Below are 20,600 nucleotides of genomic sequence, written 5' to 3'. Positions count from 1 at the left end.
AGTGGCCCTTCCCATAATGTATAGCATTATACATGTCCATAAGGAATATTTGCATTGCATTATGGGTTACTAAGCAATTGATGTGGTCATTAGCTTCTACATATAAGTAGCCCAGTTGTTTAAAGTCCATGTAAGTTCTAGGATAAGAGAATGCAAAGTAGTCACAATATGGTTAATGATCTGGGTTAAATTGTCATATTCACAGTATGATGAATCAGTCCATTTCCATTTGTGGAGCATCTGTTTGCATCTCCCATATCCTGTCTTGATCCATAGATGCCTTGGAAGTTCAAATCTCTTTAGTCTGTCATTTAGATCAGGAATAGTGACACACATAGGACTGAGATGTGTTTCTGGCAGTATAGTTTCTAGGCTGATATCAGTGACTTCATGCAACATTTGAACAGAAGTTTTCCAGACAGGTTGTCTAGATTTCTGTCTCTGTGTAGTTACATGATAGATATCTGCATGCATGAGGGAGTCACTGTTCTCAATAATCTTATCTCATAGCTTGTCTAAAGCCCTTTTCCTCTGTAATGGAGGAGAAGCAGTATTACTAAGTGTGATAAGTGTTGGAAGCAAGTAAATTGGTATTGATCTTTTTGTTACAGAGATAAATTTCATGGCTTAGTTGAGATGAACAGCAATCAGTGAGGTAGGTATAATCACTGTTAAGCCACTCAATAGCAATATTCTGTGTGAGATACACTGATGCCAAAGCTATTGTGTATAATATACTGGCATATATATGCCATGAAAAACCTACCAATTTCTACAAGCTGTTATTGGAAATGCTTGATTACCAGCACCCTTTGTCAAGTGATTTTTGAAAGTTAGTCATTCCAAGATACTTTGGGATTTTATTGTATTTTACCATGCTATTTCTAAAGTAGACTTTAGGAGCATAGTTTGTGTATTCTCGGCATCTTGAAAGGAGATGCTCTGAATTACGATTGCAATGTCATCTGCATTTCATACATAAATTTCTGTGAGACAGTTCTTTTCAGTGTGATGCTCATATTTATCCTGCTCAAAACTAAAAAGTGATATTATTACTACTTCTTTCACTTTAAAGGCTAATGAATTGATCTTTCTCTGCTTCTCTTTCCCTTTAGTCTAGTCCTTTCTTTGCCCATCTGATATTTTTCCATTCTTTGTATCATTGTTGGATCCAGTCATTTATTGACTGTCATGTTGGAGGCTTAATGGATTGTATACAGCACTCAGAAAGAATTAAAACAGAATTTAATTCTCCCTATATTTCGTCTCAGTCAATGAGACATCTTCAGGGATTACAAAAAAACTAATGTAACATATATACAAATAACAAACAATACTAAGCCCATCCATGTGGGTGACACTAAAGTCCTATCTATGTGGAGCACCCTCTAAAGGCAGTTGTAGGTGGCCTGGAATGTAAAGTGGGACCTCTGGTGTTAAGATTTGGTTGATTCATGAGAGCTGCTGCTGATTCTAAGAATAGTCTCTCTTTTTTGAATTTGCTGTGGTGGAGCATGGTGGTTTTCTTCCATGAGATCCTGTGGGTTGTATCCAAGACATAGTCAGCCAGGCCTGACTGACCATAGTCGTGGTTGCAGATGAATTACTTATGTTCCTCCAGGCAGATAGTAGCTGATCTGTCTGTCCAAAGTACACCAGTTTACAGGAACGGGGTACTTCATGTTTTTCCTTTACTGCTGCATTATTGAATGTATTAAGATTTGTAAATTATCTTCATTTTCTGATAGTAAGATTATATCAACACATCTAATTCTTAATATTTCATTTTTAATTCATACTCCATTTATAATTTGTACTACATATGGATCACATTATGAAGGAAAGTAGCATTAAACCTCATATTAAAACTGGAAATGTTAATCTCAGCTCTTTACTTTATGCAGATGATGTTATACTCCTAAATAAATCCAGTACAAGTCTACTGATTCCGTAACTAAATTTAATAACTACTGTTATAAATTTGTTATGAAAATCAACAATAAAAAGACACTCTGAAAATAGGCAGGAACATTGAAAACATCAGTTTCATCCCAAATGGAAAACCTATAGATCAAGTAAAACATTTCAGCTATATTAGGCACAATTTTTGTTGAAGATGACACGTTAAATATCGAATCTTAAGACTGGGGACCACAGATATTAGATTTCTGAGAAGGATTAGGGGAGTGAACAAATGATATCACTGGCAGAATCATATTAGGAAGGAACTTGATTAGCATTGAAGAATGTGTAAGCAGAGCTAATCTCAGGTGGTATGATCACTTGAATAGAATGGGAGAGAAAAGGTTAGCAGAACGAATGTTTTTTTTTTCCCCAGGATGGCAGGAAAAAGGCTCAGAGGAAGCTGAAAGATAAGATATGACAATATTGAAGTCATGACAAATAACAGATTAAATTGGAAAAAAATTGTGAAATGGAATTGAGTAATATAGTACCTTCCATGTAATACTATCGTGATATCCAGTAACCTTAGGAAAAAGGATTCTATCCTTTTTCCTATTTCTTTTCCTTATCTAGTTCAAAGTTTGAACTGGACAAATGACTAAAACTTTTAGAGTATCCACTTCTACCACCCTTGAATACTGATCTCAGAATCATTGTTCAATTTATTTATTTAGCATTTGGCTAAGAAGAATACATGCATATGCTACCACACACACAAAAAGACATACAATACGAAGTATATAAGAGATGTATAAAAGGATACAATAGTGTGAGGTGACACTATAGTCATTGATATATATATATATATATCTATATAAATATGCAAGTAAACATAAAATTAAATTTGAATGTCTAAGTTTGACAGTCAATCAACCACATCTGTAGAAACTGTTATAAAGTCAGTTACAGTTCCCATATGTGCTCTGTGAGGACAGTCAAACATGATATGTTGTATAGTTTGTTTATCCTCGCCACAGTCACAAGATGAGTTTGGTCTTATCCCTAAGTAAACAAGGAAGCTCTGCGCCTACCATGGTTGTTGCAGACCCTATTTAGGGAGGTCCATATTTTTTGAGGTAGGTCAAACCCTGATGGAGGGATGTTTGAGTTAAAAACAGTCTGTTAGATTACTGGGGGCTTGGGAAGTCCATTCCGTGTGCCATGCTATTGTTACACCATAGCCCTCAGTGGCAAGTCGTTGTGCTGTTATAATAGGCTGGCAGTGGATTCTGGATTTGTTATTCACGAATCACGTTGTCTTGGCATCGTAGTTGTAGTGGTATGTGGCTCAGAACTGGTAGCCAGTATTATGGAGTAGTCTTTACTGTTCTAGAAATGATACGCATTGTCTAATTCAGGATGGTATCAATTAATTTAACATGTGCACTGTTCAGCCAGACAGCTGAGCAGTATTCAGCAGTTGAGTAAATCCCACATTAAAGACATCTGCTCATCCCAGAGCAGATGTCTTTAATGTGGGAGCACAAGCCCCCAAGGTTGTTCTGGCATGTTTATGCAGCATATTATTTCTAGTCCTGAGTTTGGCAGCAAAACTCAGGACCATTTTTCAATGGAGATATTGTTATCCACTCATTCTGGCCCTAATTCTCATCCAGATATTTAGATGAAATGAGATCTTGACTATGTTTTTTGCCAGACTGTATGTTCACTTAACTTTGTGCAAAGAATGCCTTTTAATAAGGAATCTTGTGAGACTTGATACACCATCCCAATTTAAATAAAAAAAAATTAAAAAAAAGAATTGCATATACAACTGTCAGATGTAGGAAGTCATACTTGGAATATATATATATATTCAAAGTATATATATGAAATATATTTTTTAAATAAATTCACTTCCTAATTTGGTTCTTGTAGTATCATATAATGCTTTACCATATTTCAACTTAGTATATATGCCATGTTTTACCCCTGAAGACTGAAATTGATCAATTGAGGAAATGTTAGGTTTGTTGTTAATATACAGTATCTACTATGTCTTTTCTGGTCGGTGCTTTTCTGTGGTGTACGTTGATCATAAAGTAACCTACTGTTCATGTTTACCATGGTTGTTGCACTAACATTTTCATTCTCCTGATCTAAATACTTTCTTCATGTTAGTTAATCAATATTTTACTAAAATATTTTGATATTTTGATCATCTGTTCATCATAAAATGTTTATCCAGCTTTTGATTTGTACAATGTGCCAAAGCATTGCAAACTAAAAAATATAGCATATGACAAAATGGCATTAAACTAGTTCCAGCTCTATTCACTGTCTGCACAGAAGCCTCTACCAAACCCATCAACAGTGTATTTGGTAGATCTTTTCTAACAACAGATTTGGATCTGTTTTTAGAAAAGCCAAAAGTAGAAAAATTACCTTCTTTCAAAGTTAGTTATATTGTAACATTTAACATTTAAAACCAGTCCTTAGCATCATTCTTAATTCCTTTATTATTATTATTCAGGCCTCCATGGAGTCGAGAGACTCATCATGGGAGGACCTTCCTAGGAAACACAAAGTCTATCATACCACTCCTTGAACTCATTGACTGTTCTTGCTTTCACCACTCTATCAGGCAGTGCATTCCATGGTTCAACCGCCCTCCACACAAATAAACCACTCCTCACCCTCTTGCTCACAGTTTCCGTTCATAACTTCCAGGGATGGCCCCTCTGTTCCACCAAATGAAAGAACTCACCGGTGTCAACCCTGTAACTACTTCTCAACAGTTTAAAAGTCTTGATCATACCACCTCTCCCTCTATCCATCAAAACTCTGCCTTCAGCCGATCCTCATAACTAACATTGTACAGTCTTGAAATCATCTTTTTATCTGCCTCTGTACCCTTTCCTTTTTTTTTAATTTATCCCTTCAAATCCTGGGGACCAATTTTGAGAAGAGTAGGCTAAGTGTGGTCTGATCAGAGTCTTATACAATGGAATGATAACGCTTATCTCTGCAGGTCAGTGTCCTCAGTATTGCAGCAATCCTCTGGGTTACCTTCACCACCTTTTCAATATGCTCCCTGAATTTCAGTTTTCTATCAATCATCACCCCCAGATCTCTTATTTTCCCCTACTTCCTCCTGTACAGCTCCTTCAATTGAGTATGCAGCCTCCCATCGATGTATCCCAAACTTCAAGCCTTTACATTTTGTTGCATTAAACCGACACCCTCTCCCATTCATTTGCCCATCTGCCCAGTTTATTCAAATCCTCTTGCATGGCTGCCACATCTACACTATTACTAATAACCCTACCCAGCTTTACATCATCTCTGCAAACTGAATATCCCCTTGCAATCTATTGACAATGTCATTGATATAAAGGTTAAACAATACAGGTCTCAGTACTGAGCTGTGGAACCCCACTTGTAACCTTCTGCCTCCTCGATATTGCCCTATCATACACAGCTCTCTGATACCTATCAGACAGCCAATCCTGAATTCAGTTGACTAACCCGACATCTAAACCCATGTGCTGCAACTTAAGTATCAGCTTATCATGTGGTATCCTATCAAATGCTTTGTGAAATCCAAAAAAAAAAAGCAGTATATGCCTCTTTTTTTTATTTTTAATTCCTGCATTAATGACCTAAACAAAATTTTTCTTATTACATCAGAAAAAACAATGCTCTGCCTTGTTTTTTCTTTTCTTTCCAGAAATCTGTCAGACAAACTTGAAAGTCTAGATGCAAAGAGGTGTTAGTTTCTGGTGTACTTCACTCTTTCCTTCCACACCAATCATGGTATTAAACTCTTATGCCAAAACCACCATCTGGTTCATTCAGTGTGCTCTTCTATTTTATTGGTATTTTATTTATTTATTGTATCTTTATTTTATTTGGTGTGTTAATGCTATTCAAATAGGCATGAATAACAACCATCATCCAAGCCTGTCAACTAAACTGGTTCATTCTTTCTGCATTTTAAATGGTATCCATGCAAATATTGGGTTTATCAGAACATCTATCAGAGAAAATAACAATAGCTTGCCCTTCTTTCATGTGTTAAAAGAATTTCTTGGGCAGTTGATTCTTTTTCAGTAAGCTTATTACCAATAAACTTACAAAGACTGCAGTTATCTTTGGGAGAAATTCCATCATTGAAATATAGTATAATTAAAAGTATAATGCAGAGTTACAGATTTGATCTGAAAATTTTGATAAAAATAAATTGATACTAACTTAAAGGTAACTAAACTCTAGATTTATAAGAGCTCAAAAACTATTACATTAACCATATTTTAATGGCAATGTCAAGTAGACAACATTTAGTGAATCAGCTGAAACCATATTAAAAATTATAAGTGTAATCAAAAATCAAAATAATTTTTTAATGCTGATTAACTATTGCAGATGTTCCCTTCCCTCATAAGCTTGAATTTTAGGGATGCTCTCCAATTCTTTATTTGATTTATCATTATTACATGACACTTCTGTAGGTTCCTGTGACTTGCTGGAAGCTGCCTCTACAATATAATAATCCACTGTTTTCCTACACTTTTTCTTAAACAGTACACATTATTTTTCTGTTAATTGTGCATGTATATTCTCTGGTCAGGTTGCCTGTTTTGTAGGGGGGGGGGAGAAACTCTTCCTCCTAATTTCATATGAGACCACGTAATTTGCCTCTAATTAAAGATGTCCATATAGATTCCTCACATCATAATGAGAATTTTACTTAGATCTTTTACAGTTGAAGGGTGCAAGTTACATCATTCTTCCAACTGCCTTACAGAGGAAATTATATTGTATCCATGTTATCACATTGTTTTTGTTAATGCCAGTTTAAAGCTGGATCCAGTTAAATCATAGAGTATCAGGAGGATAAAGATGTTTGAGAGAAAATAGAATTTTATGTTTGGTGAATGCCCAATATGCTAATTCATTATTTATTATACATAATCTAGTTTTGCAGTCATTTCATTTTGTGACAGAATAGTCAGTGTCAGTCAAAAACAATTAGAAGCATTCACTCTAGTTCCAGATTTGTCCTTGCAATTTTCTTCCTTGACTAGGCAGAATCAGGTATGTCGGTTTTTGATTGACAGAAATTTGGGAAAAAAAAATTGCATGACCACATATTTCATGCCTATTGACTATTGTATATTTCCTGTTCAACATTTACCAAATGAAACTTTTTATACTAATTTTCCTAATTGTCAATCTTCAATTCAAATCAATTTTTGAACTTGGGCAATAATGCAGTCTTCATTTGCGATTGATCTATTTTTGAAATGAGTATACTACTCAAAAAAAAATTTTTTTTATATTATTTTCTCTGTGATATTTAACATTTCAAGCATTTTGGTGATATTGAAGATTTTTAAGAAACATAATGCAGTGTTACTTTTCTCTTATTATGCACATTTTAACTTTGTTAAACACTGAAGAGTGTAGCTTTTATCTTGTGATTAAATTCACGAAACATCTCCTTAGAATACAAATCGCTTCTCATGGAGTGAGTGCAATACTTCCTCTTTGTCAGGCTATTATAGTTGATAATGATTCATTTAGGGCATTTTTTTATTACATCTTATATACAATGATTGTATTGTCAAACTTATGATATGTCTTTTTCTTTATAAAGCAAAAGTGTACCAGTTTATCATAACATGACCAAGTGAATGGTCTGGTTTGCCAGTTGGATAACATTGCCATTTTCCATAGCAGGATTTCAGAGTAACGGCTGTGTAGGTTCAAATCCTACTGTGGCATAGATGCTTCTAAATTTCTTTATGGGTGATAGTTTCATCATCCAGTGTGAGATTACCATGCTCGTTATTGGAAGCTAATGAAAAAGCTGTTTGGTTCCTATTGCCCAGAAGCAATTTATTTTCATCTACAGAAGTGTTGATGCAGTGATTACAGTATTGCATTTTTTTCTCCTACTTTTTAATTCCATTCCTTATACTTTCCTTTCTTTTGCATAGATGTAAATGGAAAGTTTTCCATGTAGTTACAGTTTTGTATACCCTGCAGAATCTTAATGGCTCCTACATAGTATGTGGGATGAAGCAAGCTAACCAGAAAATAAGTGCAATTTACAGCCATAACTCCCACATAGTCTCTTTTCACTTAATCTAAACAACCAATTGCTTTGAGAAAACACCAAATTCGAAACAAGTTCATTAATATTATTTTGCATACTTCATTTATGTTACTTTTTTATAAACTTGGGTTGTTGCAAAATTTGCTTGTCACATGTATTTTTTACACAAACGTGCTCCTTTTAATTTTTTTTTCTGTCACATATATGAGAAGTTGCAAAATCTCTTATGTGTAGGAGTAGCATTGATTTATTTCGCGCTCATAAACACTGTCATCAAATTCTTGCTATGTACCTTCAAGTGGTGTACATGATGTAATAGTGCTAATCAGCAGTTTTCTTCCAGAATAATCTGTTATTTCTCAGTCTCCAATAATTTTGGTTTTCTAACACTACCAACTGCATCAAATTAAATCAAAGCAAGCCAACCCCAACTTGTGGCTTTTATGTATTTTCCTGCCATTCTGTCATCAAACACCTGTTTTTTACCTTTTCCTTTCCATTTCTGCTTAAAAGCTATGTTATCACAGATCAGCTCTGCTCATAAATTCTTGAAAGCATTTGCTCACTTGGGAGGGCATTCTGCTCTATTCCAGTACACACATCTCCGTTCCTAGTACTTAATTCTCCAACTACACACATTGCCATCTGCTGCCCACCACTTCCACCAACAGTAGGATTTTTGACTGTAAATTGCATGTTCTCATGGCCATTTTTCTTATATATATACAGGAGAAAAAACTGATCTCCGTATGATATTGGCTAACTCATCTCACCTGATTAAGCTTGTTATAAAGATTCCTTTCATCACAACAGGAATCAAACTTGGGTCTTTTCTAGTCAAAAGGTGCAATGTCCTGTTGTTCTTCCAGTTTGCACCACAGCACCCTTTACCAGTTATATGTTCAGTTGTGAAAATATTAAAAAACATTTTCAAAACCAAATTTCTTTCATTTTGTGACATTACAAAGTATATCCATATTTTATGGGCACAGAAGATTGATAGCAATCTGCTACATGACAGCAGACTTGAGCAAGAAATTATGTTCTTACTTTAATCCTCTACCTAAGCATAAACAAAGTTGACTCATAAGATATCTTCATGACTAGACCACTTGTATATTGTTGTGTCCCAATTTATGATTATTATTCTATCTAGTGAAATTCTGCTTATCTATATTCAACTTTTATCTATGTACGAGATATCACCCCAAAATACAAATATTTAAGCTATTTCTCCCCTTAGTGTCCCTAATATTTATATTATACTGCGCCTTTTGGGACATTTAGTTTGAGATATTAAATTACAAAAACAAGGAGCAATTACTAAAATATGTCTGAATGTGAAACAATATTGCAGTCGTGACACGTTACTCATTTAAATATTCTCCCCTCCCGCGTGATTAGGTTCGTACGTTTTCAAGTGGTGCATTGGGCAGCAATTTCAGAGAACTGTTCTATCAATGAACAAAGGTTTATTAAGCTCATTAGTATGGTACAATTCAATTTCTAATATAATTCAATTCAATACTAAGAAAACATTTACAAAATAACATTAGCTTATCACAAGTAATTTGGCTATGATCCTATATGGGTATTGCGATCATGCCGCCATAACAAATTCAACACATACAATCATATATATAATCCCAGATCTAATTAACACGTTAGTTAACCCTATATGCTGTAGCACATGGACAATGTGATCAATTCACTCTATTTAACTATCTAAAACTATATAAATTAAATTATCCTTTCACTGTGCTAATCCATATAACTCTTGACATTTAAAACTTTCCTATACGTTACAATACACATGCATAAATCTCAGGACACATAATTACTTATATAATATTAATATTAACAAGCATACTCTCATTATAATCAGTCATGTACTAAAGTCCTAGTATAATTTTCCTTAGTCTCTTCAACAATTCAGTAATAGAATAATGATTACAATTACAGACGATTTTCAGTTAACACGAGATTTTTACAGTACCTTTTTCTCTTGCGTTTTCTATATTGGCCTCTACCTTTTTCCAATTGTACTATCCTGGTATGATCTCTCTTATAATCTGTTACTCCTAAGTTCTTTTGGCATTAAACTGTGCTTACGCGATCTTAACTTTTCGTTCTTGAATTAAGGACACACTTTGAATCATCTATACAATTGCTGTGAAACTCGCCACGTGGACACCGACTTCTTTACAGATTTCCCTTTCTCGTAGTTGTCACTGGATGATGAAACACTTAGACAATACCTTCTTTCCTTTGGCTAATTGGCATTCCTCGTTTCTTATCATAGGAAATACAGAATCGAAATCCCGCTCACTTTTGTTTCCTTGTTGTGACGACGGAGATTAACTCCAATCCTGCCACTCAGGAAAACCGTGTAAAAACCTATACGAAGGAGCTCATGAAGAAACTATCCAGGAGAAAAAAAAGCCTCGTGGGTGGGGTTTCTAGCCCTTTTATACCTTGACCCCTAATGGCACCTTCTTTAATTTCTTTTCTCTGCCCTTACTGGATTCGACTTCACCGACCAATTAGGGTGGTGTTTTTCTGCCAAACATCCTGATGTCGGCGAGCACGTGATGAAGTCTAAATCCGGGAATTGACCCTGAGCGATTAGTTTTTCTATTGTTTTTCTTTTGCTAGCCTCTAAATTAATCCCCCTTCCAAATTTTCTAAGAATTTACTTAATATTTTAATCTCTAGCCTCTCACATACAATTCCTTATGACTAATCTTTTCTGTTTTACTTAGCTAATTTTTTTTTTATATCACAACTGTAATATATTCCTTCTTTTATTATTTAGTTCAACAAACACTTTTTGTTATATATTTTACTTGGATGCAAGAATTTTTTTCTTTCTTTAAGTAATTTATATATTAGCTCTTATACAGGGGATTTATTTTATTTTCTCTTCATGTTACACCATGATAACTGAAAATTCCACATAGTGAAGTTATCAGGGTGTAACAATATAGAGGCTGCTGACTTTATGCAAATTGTCTCAGTATCCCATAATGCACAGTGCACTTCCTTTCAATTATGAATATCCATGGGAAGGGTTGCTACCCAGACTGGTTTCATGATGATACTTAATGTTCAAACATTGTTTATGCTTAGGTAAAGGATTAAAACAAGAATTTAATTTCTTGACTAGTATAATTTACTTTGTAACCAAATGAATACCTATCTCATCCAAAGTATTTTAATGATATGTGGATATATCATTTTATTATGGAAATTTTGACTTCTGTATTGATTAATCTCAGTATCTTCCTGAGTCTAGCTCTCACTGATGGGCCCTCAGAATAGAGATCAAAACTGGTCTGGATATAGTGATCTTTCCCATAATGCATAGTGATATACCCATCTGAAAGGAAGTTCTGTATATTATGTGATACTGAGGCAACTGATGTGAGATCAACAGCCTCTATATACAAGTTGTTGCCTAGCTATAGATACTTTATGCACAAACTCTGATTAAGCAGAATATAATTTCTTGTCTGTATAAAACTTAATCATTTTAATTTCTAATTCAATTATTCAGTCACTAATAGACATTAAGAAAGCTATATACAAAATTGGTCAATGAATCTTAGAAGAGAGCAGTCAAGGATGTTTTGTATCAGTGTCTAATTATTTATTTGCTGCTCACTGAACTTCAAGTTTTGTGGTAAGCACCTACTGTTGATGTTTATTATGTGAAGCAGCATGTAATATTTATTATTCAATAATAATTTTTCCAAAACAAGAACTAGCCACTTACTATCAAAAACAGGAATTATTGAAACTTAACTCTTCTTCAGGCCATTAAGATAGCTTCATCAGATGAAGGTAAGGAACCAGATCATGTAGTTATAACTTAAGTTTAATTCAACTATAAAACCTAAATAATAATAATAATAAATGCATTAAATGTCTCTTTTTATTTTTAATCTCTTGTGGAAAAGCAGATCTTAATTTATGTAATGTAATTTTTAGGTCTATATCTAATGAAAAATCAATAAATGACCATACATACTTTCTTTTCAGAACTGCTTTCCTGATTTATTCATTACACTATATAATTATTATGTGACATATTTGAACTTAATGGAATGTTCTGAAAATTTTCATTTTTATTTTTAGATGTGACTTTGAATGATTTTGCTAACAGCAGAATATTAGCATCTAGGCCAAAAAAACCTGCCACAAATTCCTTAGCTAGAAAAGGTAGGTATGTTTATAAAAGGAAATTTTTTAGATAGAAAGCCTTGCACATATCTGAAATTAGTTTTTATCTGTATGTGACATATTGTTGCTATGAAGGTATGAATAATAAAACAGATAATGTTCTGCTAAAGTTCCCCTTTAAAGCAGTTCCCTGGACAGGTAACAGAATGTGAAATAGGACATGATGAAAATTAAATAGACTGTATGCTCAAATAAATACTGATGGTACCTTCTGTATATGTTTTCTTATTGAAAATATACTACCTTTCTTCATCTAAAAATAACCGAATAAACTTAATAGCAGTGTTTTGTAAATTCTTCTTTCACTGTAATTTTACATTTATGGTATTGTCAACTTTGTATAGTAGCAGTAATAGAAGTGAAAAGAAACATAAAATGGAATATAATTTTTCCAATAAATGTTATATTTTTTTACTATTTTTAGTATCTATCAGACCTATAAGGAATCCCAACACTCATTGCAGGAGGTCTTCACTGTCTAACTTTTGCACAGTATATTCTCACCACCCAAATACACATTTCATTCTTGCCTTCCAAACTACTAGCTCATTTGGTAATGATGAAGCCCTTTGGCTGGAAAGGCCTTATCAAATATCAGTATAGAACATAGCAGTCAATATTTTCAGCACTATGGCCAGCTTCAAACTCTGAAAAAAAAAAAATATTGATCCATTCAGCCAATGAAGGCAAAGTCATCTTTCAGGAATAGAAAAATCTGAACATCATAGTGGACTTTAAAAAAAAACAAAAAATGTGTATACAAAAGTTTTAAGTCAGAAGTTGAGAAACATTCAAAAGTGAACTATAAATACTCAAATATACAAATATTACTGGAGAAAAATTGAGAAAGTTCAAAAACAAAAATCAAGCCTAAGAGATCCAGTGGCAGAATATGAAGAAAATATGGATTCAGTCAAGGAAGCATGTGAAAGAAATTATTTATCTACAGGGATAGAAAAATCTCAACATTATTATGGAATTAAATAATTAGAAGCATTCCTCGAAAAGAAGAAATAGGAAAGTTCATTCTTGGGTAATTTTGGATTTATGGCCAAAGACTCTTTAAGTCTATGAGGCCAGTGTGTTGTGTCTGTAAATTGTGTTCATTCTTCTGACTAGTTTGTAAAGTTCCTGGAATACGTGCCAACATTTTATTATCACATGACTCTTGCAAGGACTCATTGTAAGAGGACACTCAACTCCACACAGCCCACTATCTCTGCTACTTATTACTCCAGCTACATACATTGTCACTATCCTTCATCCACTAAAAGGATATTTTGTCAGTAAAGTATGTACGTTTTTTCTTGCTGAGCTGCTTACATGCAAAATGAAAAACTCAAGTTTCCAGGAGGTAAAAAACCTTGCTACCTCTGGCTAACTCACCTTTCATTGAAAAACTCTGTATAAAGATTCCTCTTGTCACAACAAGAATCAAATTCAAGTCTTCTCCACTCAAAGGGTACAATTTTCAGTCATTGTTCAAATTGCATTATAGAGGCAAAAAAAAAAATTTAACTATCCATTCTTCTGCCAGGTGGCACATATTGGAGTGACCGCATGAATGTGAGCTTAGAGATATATTATTCATGATATTTTTGATAATTACCGGTTGTACTATTCCTGTGTATGACTTTGTGATTGAGTGTTTCATTTATCTATTTTATATATATATATATATATATATAGGGTGGTTTGAAATTCCACGTACAAACTTTGAGGAAAGGTAGAGAACATCAAAATCAACCATATTTACATAGGAAAGCATGACTGGAAACACCACCGGAAGGTGTTAACAGGGACACAAAGGTACAGAAATAACACAATGCAGTAAGTAGTGTAAAAAACTTTATTAGGCATAACTGAACAGTTCAATAGTAGTTGGATACATAATGTGGTAAACGAGGTGCATGTCTGTCATCCCAGTGTTCGTAAAACAACGCATGCTCTTCATATGACATCAAAAGCTTGAATGAGGAAGTCCCAATTGCTCACCTGGAGCACTGACGAACAGCGCCACCTATCACTTTCAGGTGGCATTTCCAGTCATGCTTTCCTATGTGAATATGGTTGATTTTGATGTTCTCTGCTTCCCCTCAAAATTTGTAAGTGGAATTTTTAACCACCCTATATATATATCCTGTGTATATTTATATATATATATATTTTTTATTTCTTTTCTTCTGATATACCATGTACAATATATAAACAGTGTTACTCATGGCACCAACAAGAACAAGGACAACGACAACCAAGACATTACTGTTTCGGGGGGGGGGTTGAAATGGGAGATTTTGTAAAATGTGTGTGTGCTATGTATTCATTGCTTAAAGGAAATGGATTTTGATATGGGGGGGGATAAATGAGAAATGCGAGAAAATGAAGTAACAGAAGTTACTGCTGAAAGCTGTGAAATTGGAAGTGCTGTAGTGAATGGAGTTCTGGGTGATTGTGAAAGAAATGTGAAATAGAGCATAAAGTAGGTTATCGAAAGTAACAGTAAGATAGCATATGCAAAAGTTAAATTAATGGACTGTAAGATAATGAATATGATGGTAGCAAGGATGAAAGTGCCTGGTAACGATATCACAGAGCAGTGAGAAAGTAATTTAGGTTATGAAAATGGAGTTGGTGAAGATGAGGCAAGAAATAAAGCAATTGCAGAATGAAATGAGAAGAATAACAATATATATGAAAGAGCGAGGAAAGCTGGAATAAAAGATAGCAGTGTGAAAGAGGTGTCCAATGATTTGAGAGTGCAACTTTTCATTTCATTTCTTTTCATTCACCACACCTCATAACTGAATCCCCACGTATGGGGATTCAGTTATGAGGTGTAGTGAATGAAAAGGTGCATAAAATTTGCTTTCCAGGAGTAGATTGAGCAGGGTGATAGAAGCATTTCATGAGGAATTGATGGTCAAATGATCTGGATGACAACATAAGGATGGATATCAGGAAGTTGCTAAGGTGTTGCCTGGGTATGATAGTGGTGAGCATTATAAATGTATAGGATGAATCTGTGGGACATATGGAGCTGTATAAAAGAGATAAGCTACATTTCAATGGATTTGGCATGAAGCTTCTGGAGAAGCTGTTGTTGCAATAGAGAGAGAGAGTAATGGCTGAAGGATGGAAAAACCTGAGTAAGCAAGAGGTGGTAGAGGTGACATGAAGGCTTAGGTAAGTAAGACCGGATTTCATTTTGTTTTTTATGGTGCAAAAAACAAAAAATAAAATGACATCAAAGGGCATACTATGCCAGGACACGGGTTACAGCAGTACATATGGTAAATGGTGAGTAGGACAATCCATTTACCATATCAAGGCACCAAGGGGCATAGCCCCCTCCCCCTAGTATAACATAAACTGATAATAAGAATGTTCTGGATTTCTGAAAAATTATGAAATGAGAAGCAGTAACAGAGAAATGGTAGAAAACATCCAAGAAGAATGTAGCAATTAGGATGCTTCTTATTGAAGGAAGAAAAAGTTGTTAGATAGCATAAATGTGAAAAGTCAGCTGGAGAAGGTAATAGTGAATGCTGAAACGTGGAAATACAAAAGGTTTATGGTGGTTGCTCTGCATACTTTGGAAGGTTGATTCCAAATGATTGGAGTAAGCTCTTATAGTATACTATTCTATAAAAAATGGAAATAAAACAATTATAGAAAATTACAGAGCAATTTCTCTACACAGTGTTAGGTAAGATTAAGATTATTATTAAGAGGTCAGGGACCCTTCGAGGGAGGCCACATATCACCTGCACCAGTTATCGTGCCTTTTCTTGAATTCATTCATTCATACTACACTACTACCTGCACTCACAAGCTCCAAAAGCATTTCAATCACACACACCATTCTAAGAGAAAAAAAAATCTAGCTCTCACCCTCTTCTTCTCTGCATTCACTCTCAATTTCCATGTATGCCATCTTGTCCTCTCCCCGCACTCCATAAAATAAAAAATTTCATCTACTGGTATCCTGTATGACTTTCAGCAGTTTGTAAGTCTCAATCATATCATCCCTCTTTCTTCTGTTTGCTAGTGTCTGCAGCAGTGGCAGCCCGTACATAAACACTGCAGCATCCCCAAGGTAAAAATGAAAATTTTAAATTTTGTTTATGTTTATAAATAATAAGAATGCTTACAACATTATATAAATGCAATACAACACATTAAAGGTTACAGCTTATGTTTCGACAATGATTGAATAGTTAATAATTGGAATTGTTTGATTAACGCTTTAGATTACAAAACATATGCACTGCGATCTAATGCAGTGTCAGAATTATCACAGTCAGACTTGTTGATATTCATTTGCGCTTGCACGTTACAAGTCATTCCAGCACTGTTCGTTTCAGCAGTGTATCGTATGCTTGCGTGTGTTATTTCTATGAGATACGAAACTTTTATTATTGGTGCGTGTTCGTGGTGAGGGTGAACTATTTTTTGAAAATCTTATTTTATTTTGTTAAAATAACATAATTATTTTTTTATTATAGATACAAGGCTGAATTATGACGAGCGTCACTGTTGAAAATATGAAAATAATTAGATTTTTCAATTATCGTTACACGAAATAAATACACTGCGATCTAACGCAGTGTCAGAATTATTGCATTAGGCCAAATGCAGCCGTCTCGCCGATATTCGTTTGCACTTGTGATTGCACATTACAAGCCATTCTGACACTGCTTGTTTGAGCAGTGTATCGTATGCTTGCGCATTATTTTTGTCCGATACAAAACTTTTATTATTGGTGTTTGTTCGTGGTGAGCGTGAAATATTTTTAATAAAGCAATTGTTTAATATGTAAATTTATTTATTAATAAATTGGTTACTGATTAGGAAAAAAATAATTTTTTTTTATTTTGTATATGCTGGACCCCACTTAAAATTTTCACCGGCCACCACTGGTCTGCAGTCAACAAATTCTTAAGTTGTCTTCACTATATTCCACAATCTTGATTTCATCTTTAACTCCCCTTTGCACTCTTTCCACTGCAGTGTTTCCCAACCTTTTTTGCATCATAGCATGCTAATCAAATTAAAATATTTGCATGGGAAATGTCTTGCATTTGTTGGAGATTGTGTGTCGCTCTTTTGATATATTTTTTTAAATCTTCAAATTCTGTAGTTACCATTTCATAGTTATACATTGCATAGCAAGGCAATGTATAACTATGAAAAACTAGCAAAGAAGTCCTATACCATAATTATGAGCACTATTGTTCTCTATGAACAGGATAATACATTGCCAAATCTTGATGATTCATTTTTTTCCTCAACATTTGTGGTAAATAGCTTCCTTCAGTTGTTCTGTTGTTTCATTTTCAGTTTTATAAATATTTAATTAAAATGCTCTGATTAAACTATTATCATTATCTAGATTCATAAGGACTTATAGGATAGATTGCACATTAATTTTTGCATTTCATTTTTTGTCCTATTTAGTTCAACAACATTTAGCCATATTTACTTAGGTATTGCACTCAAATCTTGCTATAAACTAAACCTGTATGGACTAAAGAGAGGTTTGCTATGATGCATTTCACCTTATAACCAATTGTTGCTCATTGGCTGTATCTGGAACATATTTTGACGATTAGTTCTAGTGAGATTATTTGTATTAAGATATACTTTAAAAATGTAACTGAGGTGTGTGTGACATATTCCACCTCACTGTGTAGGATATATCAATTTCTCAGTGCACTAGCAGTGTATGTTTGTTTCTTTGCAGTTAAGGATTTATGTAATTCAGGAGAAAAATCATGGTATGAAAAGGAACTAGATGAGTTTGAAAACATTTCTCTTAGTGAAGATGAGGAGGAACAGAGCTCTCCAAAACATCTCGATAAAAGTAAGTTAATTTCTTGGAGATTACTTTACATTTTTACAGAAGAATAAAAAATAGTTGAATGTAATTAAATTTAATGCATGCATTTTCACATAGGAAGTTAATCCAGTCCTTATTTTTCTGACATGTTTACTCTGAATTTTAAAAAATTCATCATCAAATGCCTGACTTCTTGAAAATCTCAACTATTAAGCATCCACCACTGTTGATCATTGTCACTTGCCTCTAGTTGAAGGCCACGATAAATTTGGAGAAACTCAGTTGTTCTTGATTGATATCCCTAATCTAAAGCATAAATGCATATTAATTAATATTTCATTATATGGTCTCTTGACTTCTGGAACTAGATTGCCAGCCTGGTTGTATACTGTGACTGTGTATGGATTTTTATCCTCAGACCTCCTTAACAAATACTGGATTCCACAAGACTGTTCACTTTTTTCTCATCTTTCTGTATATTGTCATTCTCCACTTGAATGTAAATCCAATATGCTGGGATGCTGATGAATCATAGTACACTGCATTGTGCTTTCCATCTTTACAAGCCTTGCATTAGCACTACATAAGTAAACAAGGTTTCCAGAATATCAACTTATACAACTCTTAAATTCTGGTTTCCACACCTTCTTTGATAGAATTCTGAGAAGTCCTATTAATTTCACTACTAGCAATGTTCAATCCTGACCTGTTTCTCACAAAAAAAAAACTGTTTTCTTCTAGAAAAAGGTTTTTTCTTTTTAGATAATCTCAGTTCTAGTTCTAGTCTTAGTATCGACACCAAAATCTGGACAAGATGGAATTTCTCTTGGGATAACTCTAACTTATAATATTTCTTGTCATAAATAATATCTTCTCCTCCTCAGCATCTAAGAAATTAGGTTCTCTTTTTGCTCAGACAAGACATTATTTTATCTCTGAACAGCAAACTAATAACCTGCTATTAACTATATTAGGGAGTTAATCCATTTCATCTATCACTGATATACTTTCTTTCACACAAATGTTCAGTTTCCACTGCTTGCATTTTTCTCTCTATATGTTTCCATTATATTTGTTTAAAACATGCATAGTTTTTCATAACAAATTTCTCTTCCTTATTGCTGTCATTTGGAATAGCCTCCCCCATTATGTATTTTTAGAGTATAATATGCCAACCTTCAAATCTAGCATTAAAGGAATCATTCTTTCTCCTCGATCATCTACCTATCCAGTGTACTGGTGTACTCTTTAACTTTTAGTACACCTTCTCATTATTGATTTACCATTAAAAAATAAAATAAAAAAAAGACTAAGAATTTTGCAAATGTGCCTGCAATATTTTACACATACTTACTTGAACTTTTGTTGAAATCCCTCACTTTCAAGCTAGGAATTGAGCTTCCCTTCAGTTGATAGCAATTTGGAGATGCATTTAGGATTTTTTGACAGAATTGTTCTAACAGTATGTTTCTGTGATCATGAGATTCTATAACTTCAAGTATATAGGAGCAACATATGCTGTAGTCAGACCTCATATTGCCAAACTTTTGGTCATGTGATAACTGTGAGATACTAGAATTTTGATTCATTAGATAATAAAACCTGATTTGCTAATGCAGGTGGCATTTCCTCTTATTACACACATGGATTTTCACACAAGCAAACAGTTGCTGATATCTTGTTTATGCAGTCAGTGTACCGTTCTCGTTTAAATGGACATTGGAATCTGTTGAAATCTCTTTGGTAATGACTGACTTCCACCATAAGTTGTCATAAAATTTTAATAAACATTTCATTTCATCTTTGTATTTCAACTAGAATATTCTTGCTCTTGCAGGATTTCCTGAAATATTTCTAACATGACCTTAATCACTATTTATCAGTAAAGACTTAATAAACTGGTTGTCCATCACTGAAGCTTCCTTTACTCCTAACTGGTACTTCTTGTTTCTGTAAGGAAGCAAGCAAACCAATAAAGAGTGAGAGAAACCTTCTCCCTTCTATACTTTTCATAGACAGATGACTGTGTGATAATTCAGATTATTTGGTTATGGAACTTAACTTTTGGAGTATGTAGCCCAGTTTCTGATGGTTATTCTAAGTAGTTTTTTGATGGGGAGGGGAGAAGAGGAAACATTTTCAAGAATAATACATGTTACTAGTTAAAGGATGAAATGAAAATTATACAAAGAAAGCAAAGCTATTTTTGGTAAGAATGAAGTGAAAATTTAATTTTTAATATGAAAAATAATTCTTAAAAAAAAGGTAAGCAGGTTTATACAGTATTATTGATTGGAAGTTTTTCCATTTGGTTATACAATAAATTAAAGATGCCAAGAAATTATATTCTTGGTTTAATCCTTTATCCAAGTGATTATTAAAATACTCTGGATTAGAGATAGTTGGAAGTTTTTCCAATGCAAGTGATGTGAAGTCATTAGCTTCTTTATACGAGTTGCCCAGTCCTGAAAATAGTTCAGGCACAAACTTTGT

General features: G+C 33.9%; 1 protein-coding gene across 1 annotated transcript in view; it reads left to right on the top strand.

Moving 5' to 3' along the window:
• Positions 1-20,600, top strand: part of fsd (transmembrane protein fates-shifted) — a 47,555-nt gene that overhangs the window by 14,985 nt on the left and 11,970 nt on the right. The window contains exons 2-3 of the mRNA XM_090393631.1: positions 12,164-12,247; positions 18,012-18,131. Coding sequence (XP_090249757.1) covers positions 12,164-12,247; positions 18,012-18,131 — 204 coding nt within the window. The remainder of the gene's footprint in view (positions 1-12,163; positions 12,248-18,011; positions 18,132-20,600) is intronic.

This window comes from Typopeltis vanoorti, chromosome 6 (genome assembly GCF_054136105.1).
Source record: "Typopeltis vanoorti isolate ZY-2024b chromosome 6, IOZ_Tvanoo_1.0, whole genome shotgun sequence".
Lineage (NCBI taxonomy): Eukaryota > Metazoa > Arthropoda > Arachnida > Uropygi > Thelyphonidae > Typopeltis > Typopeltis vanoorti.
This window is presented reverse-complemented; position numbering and strand designations above follow the sequence as displayed.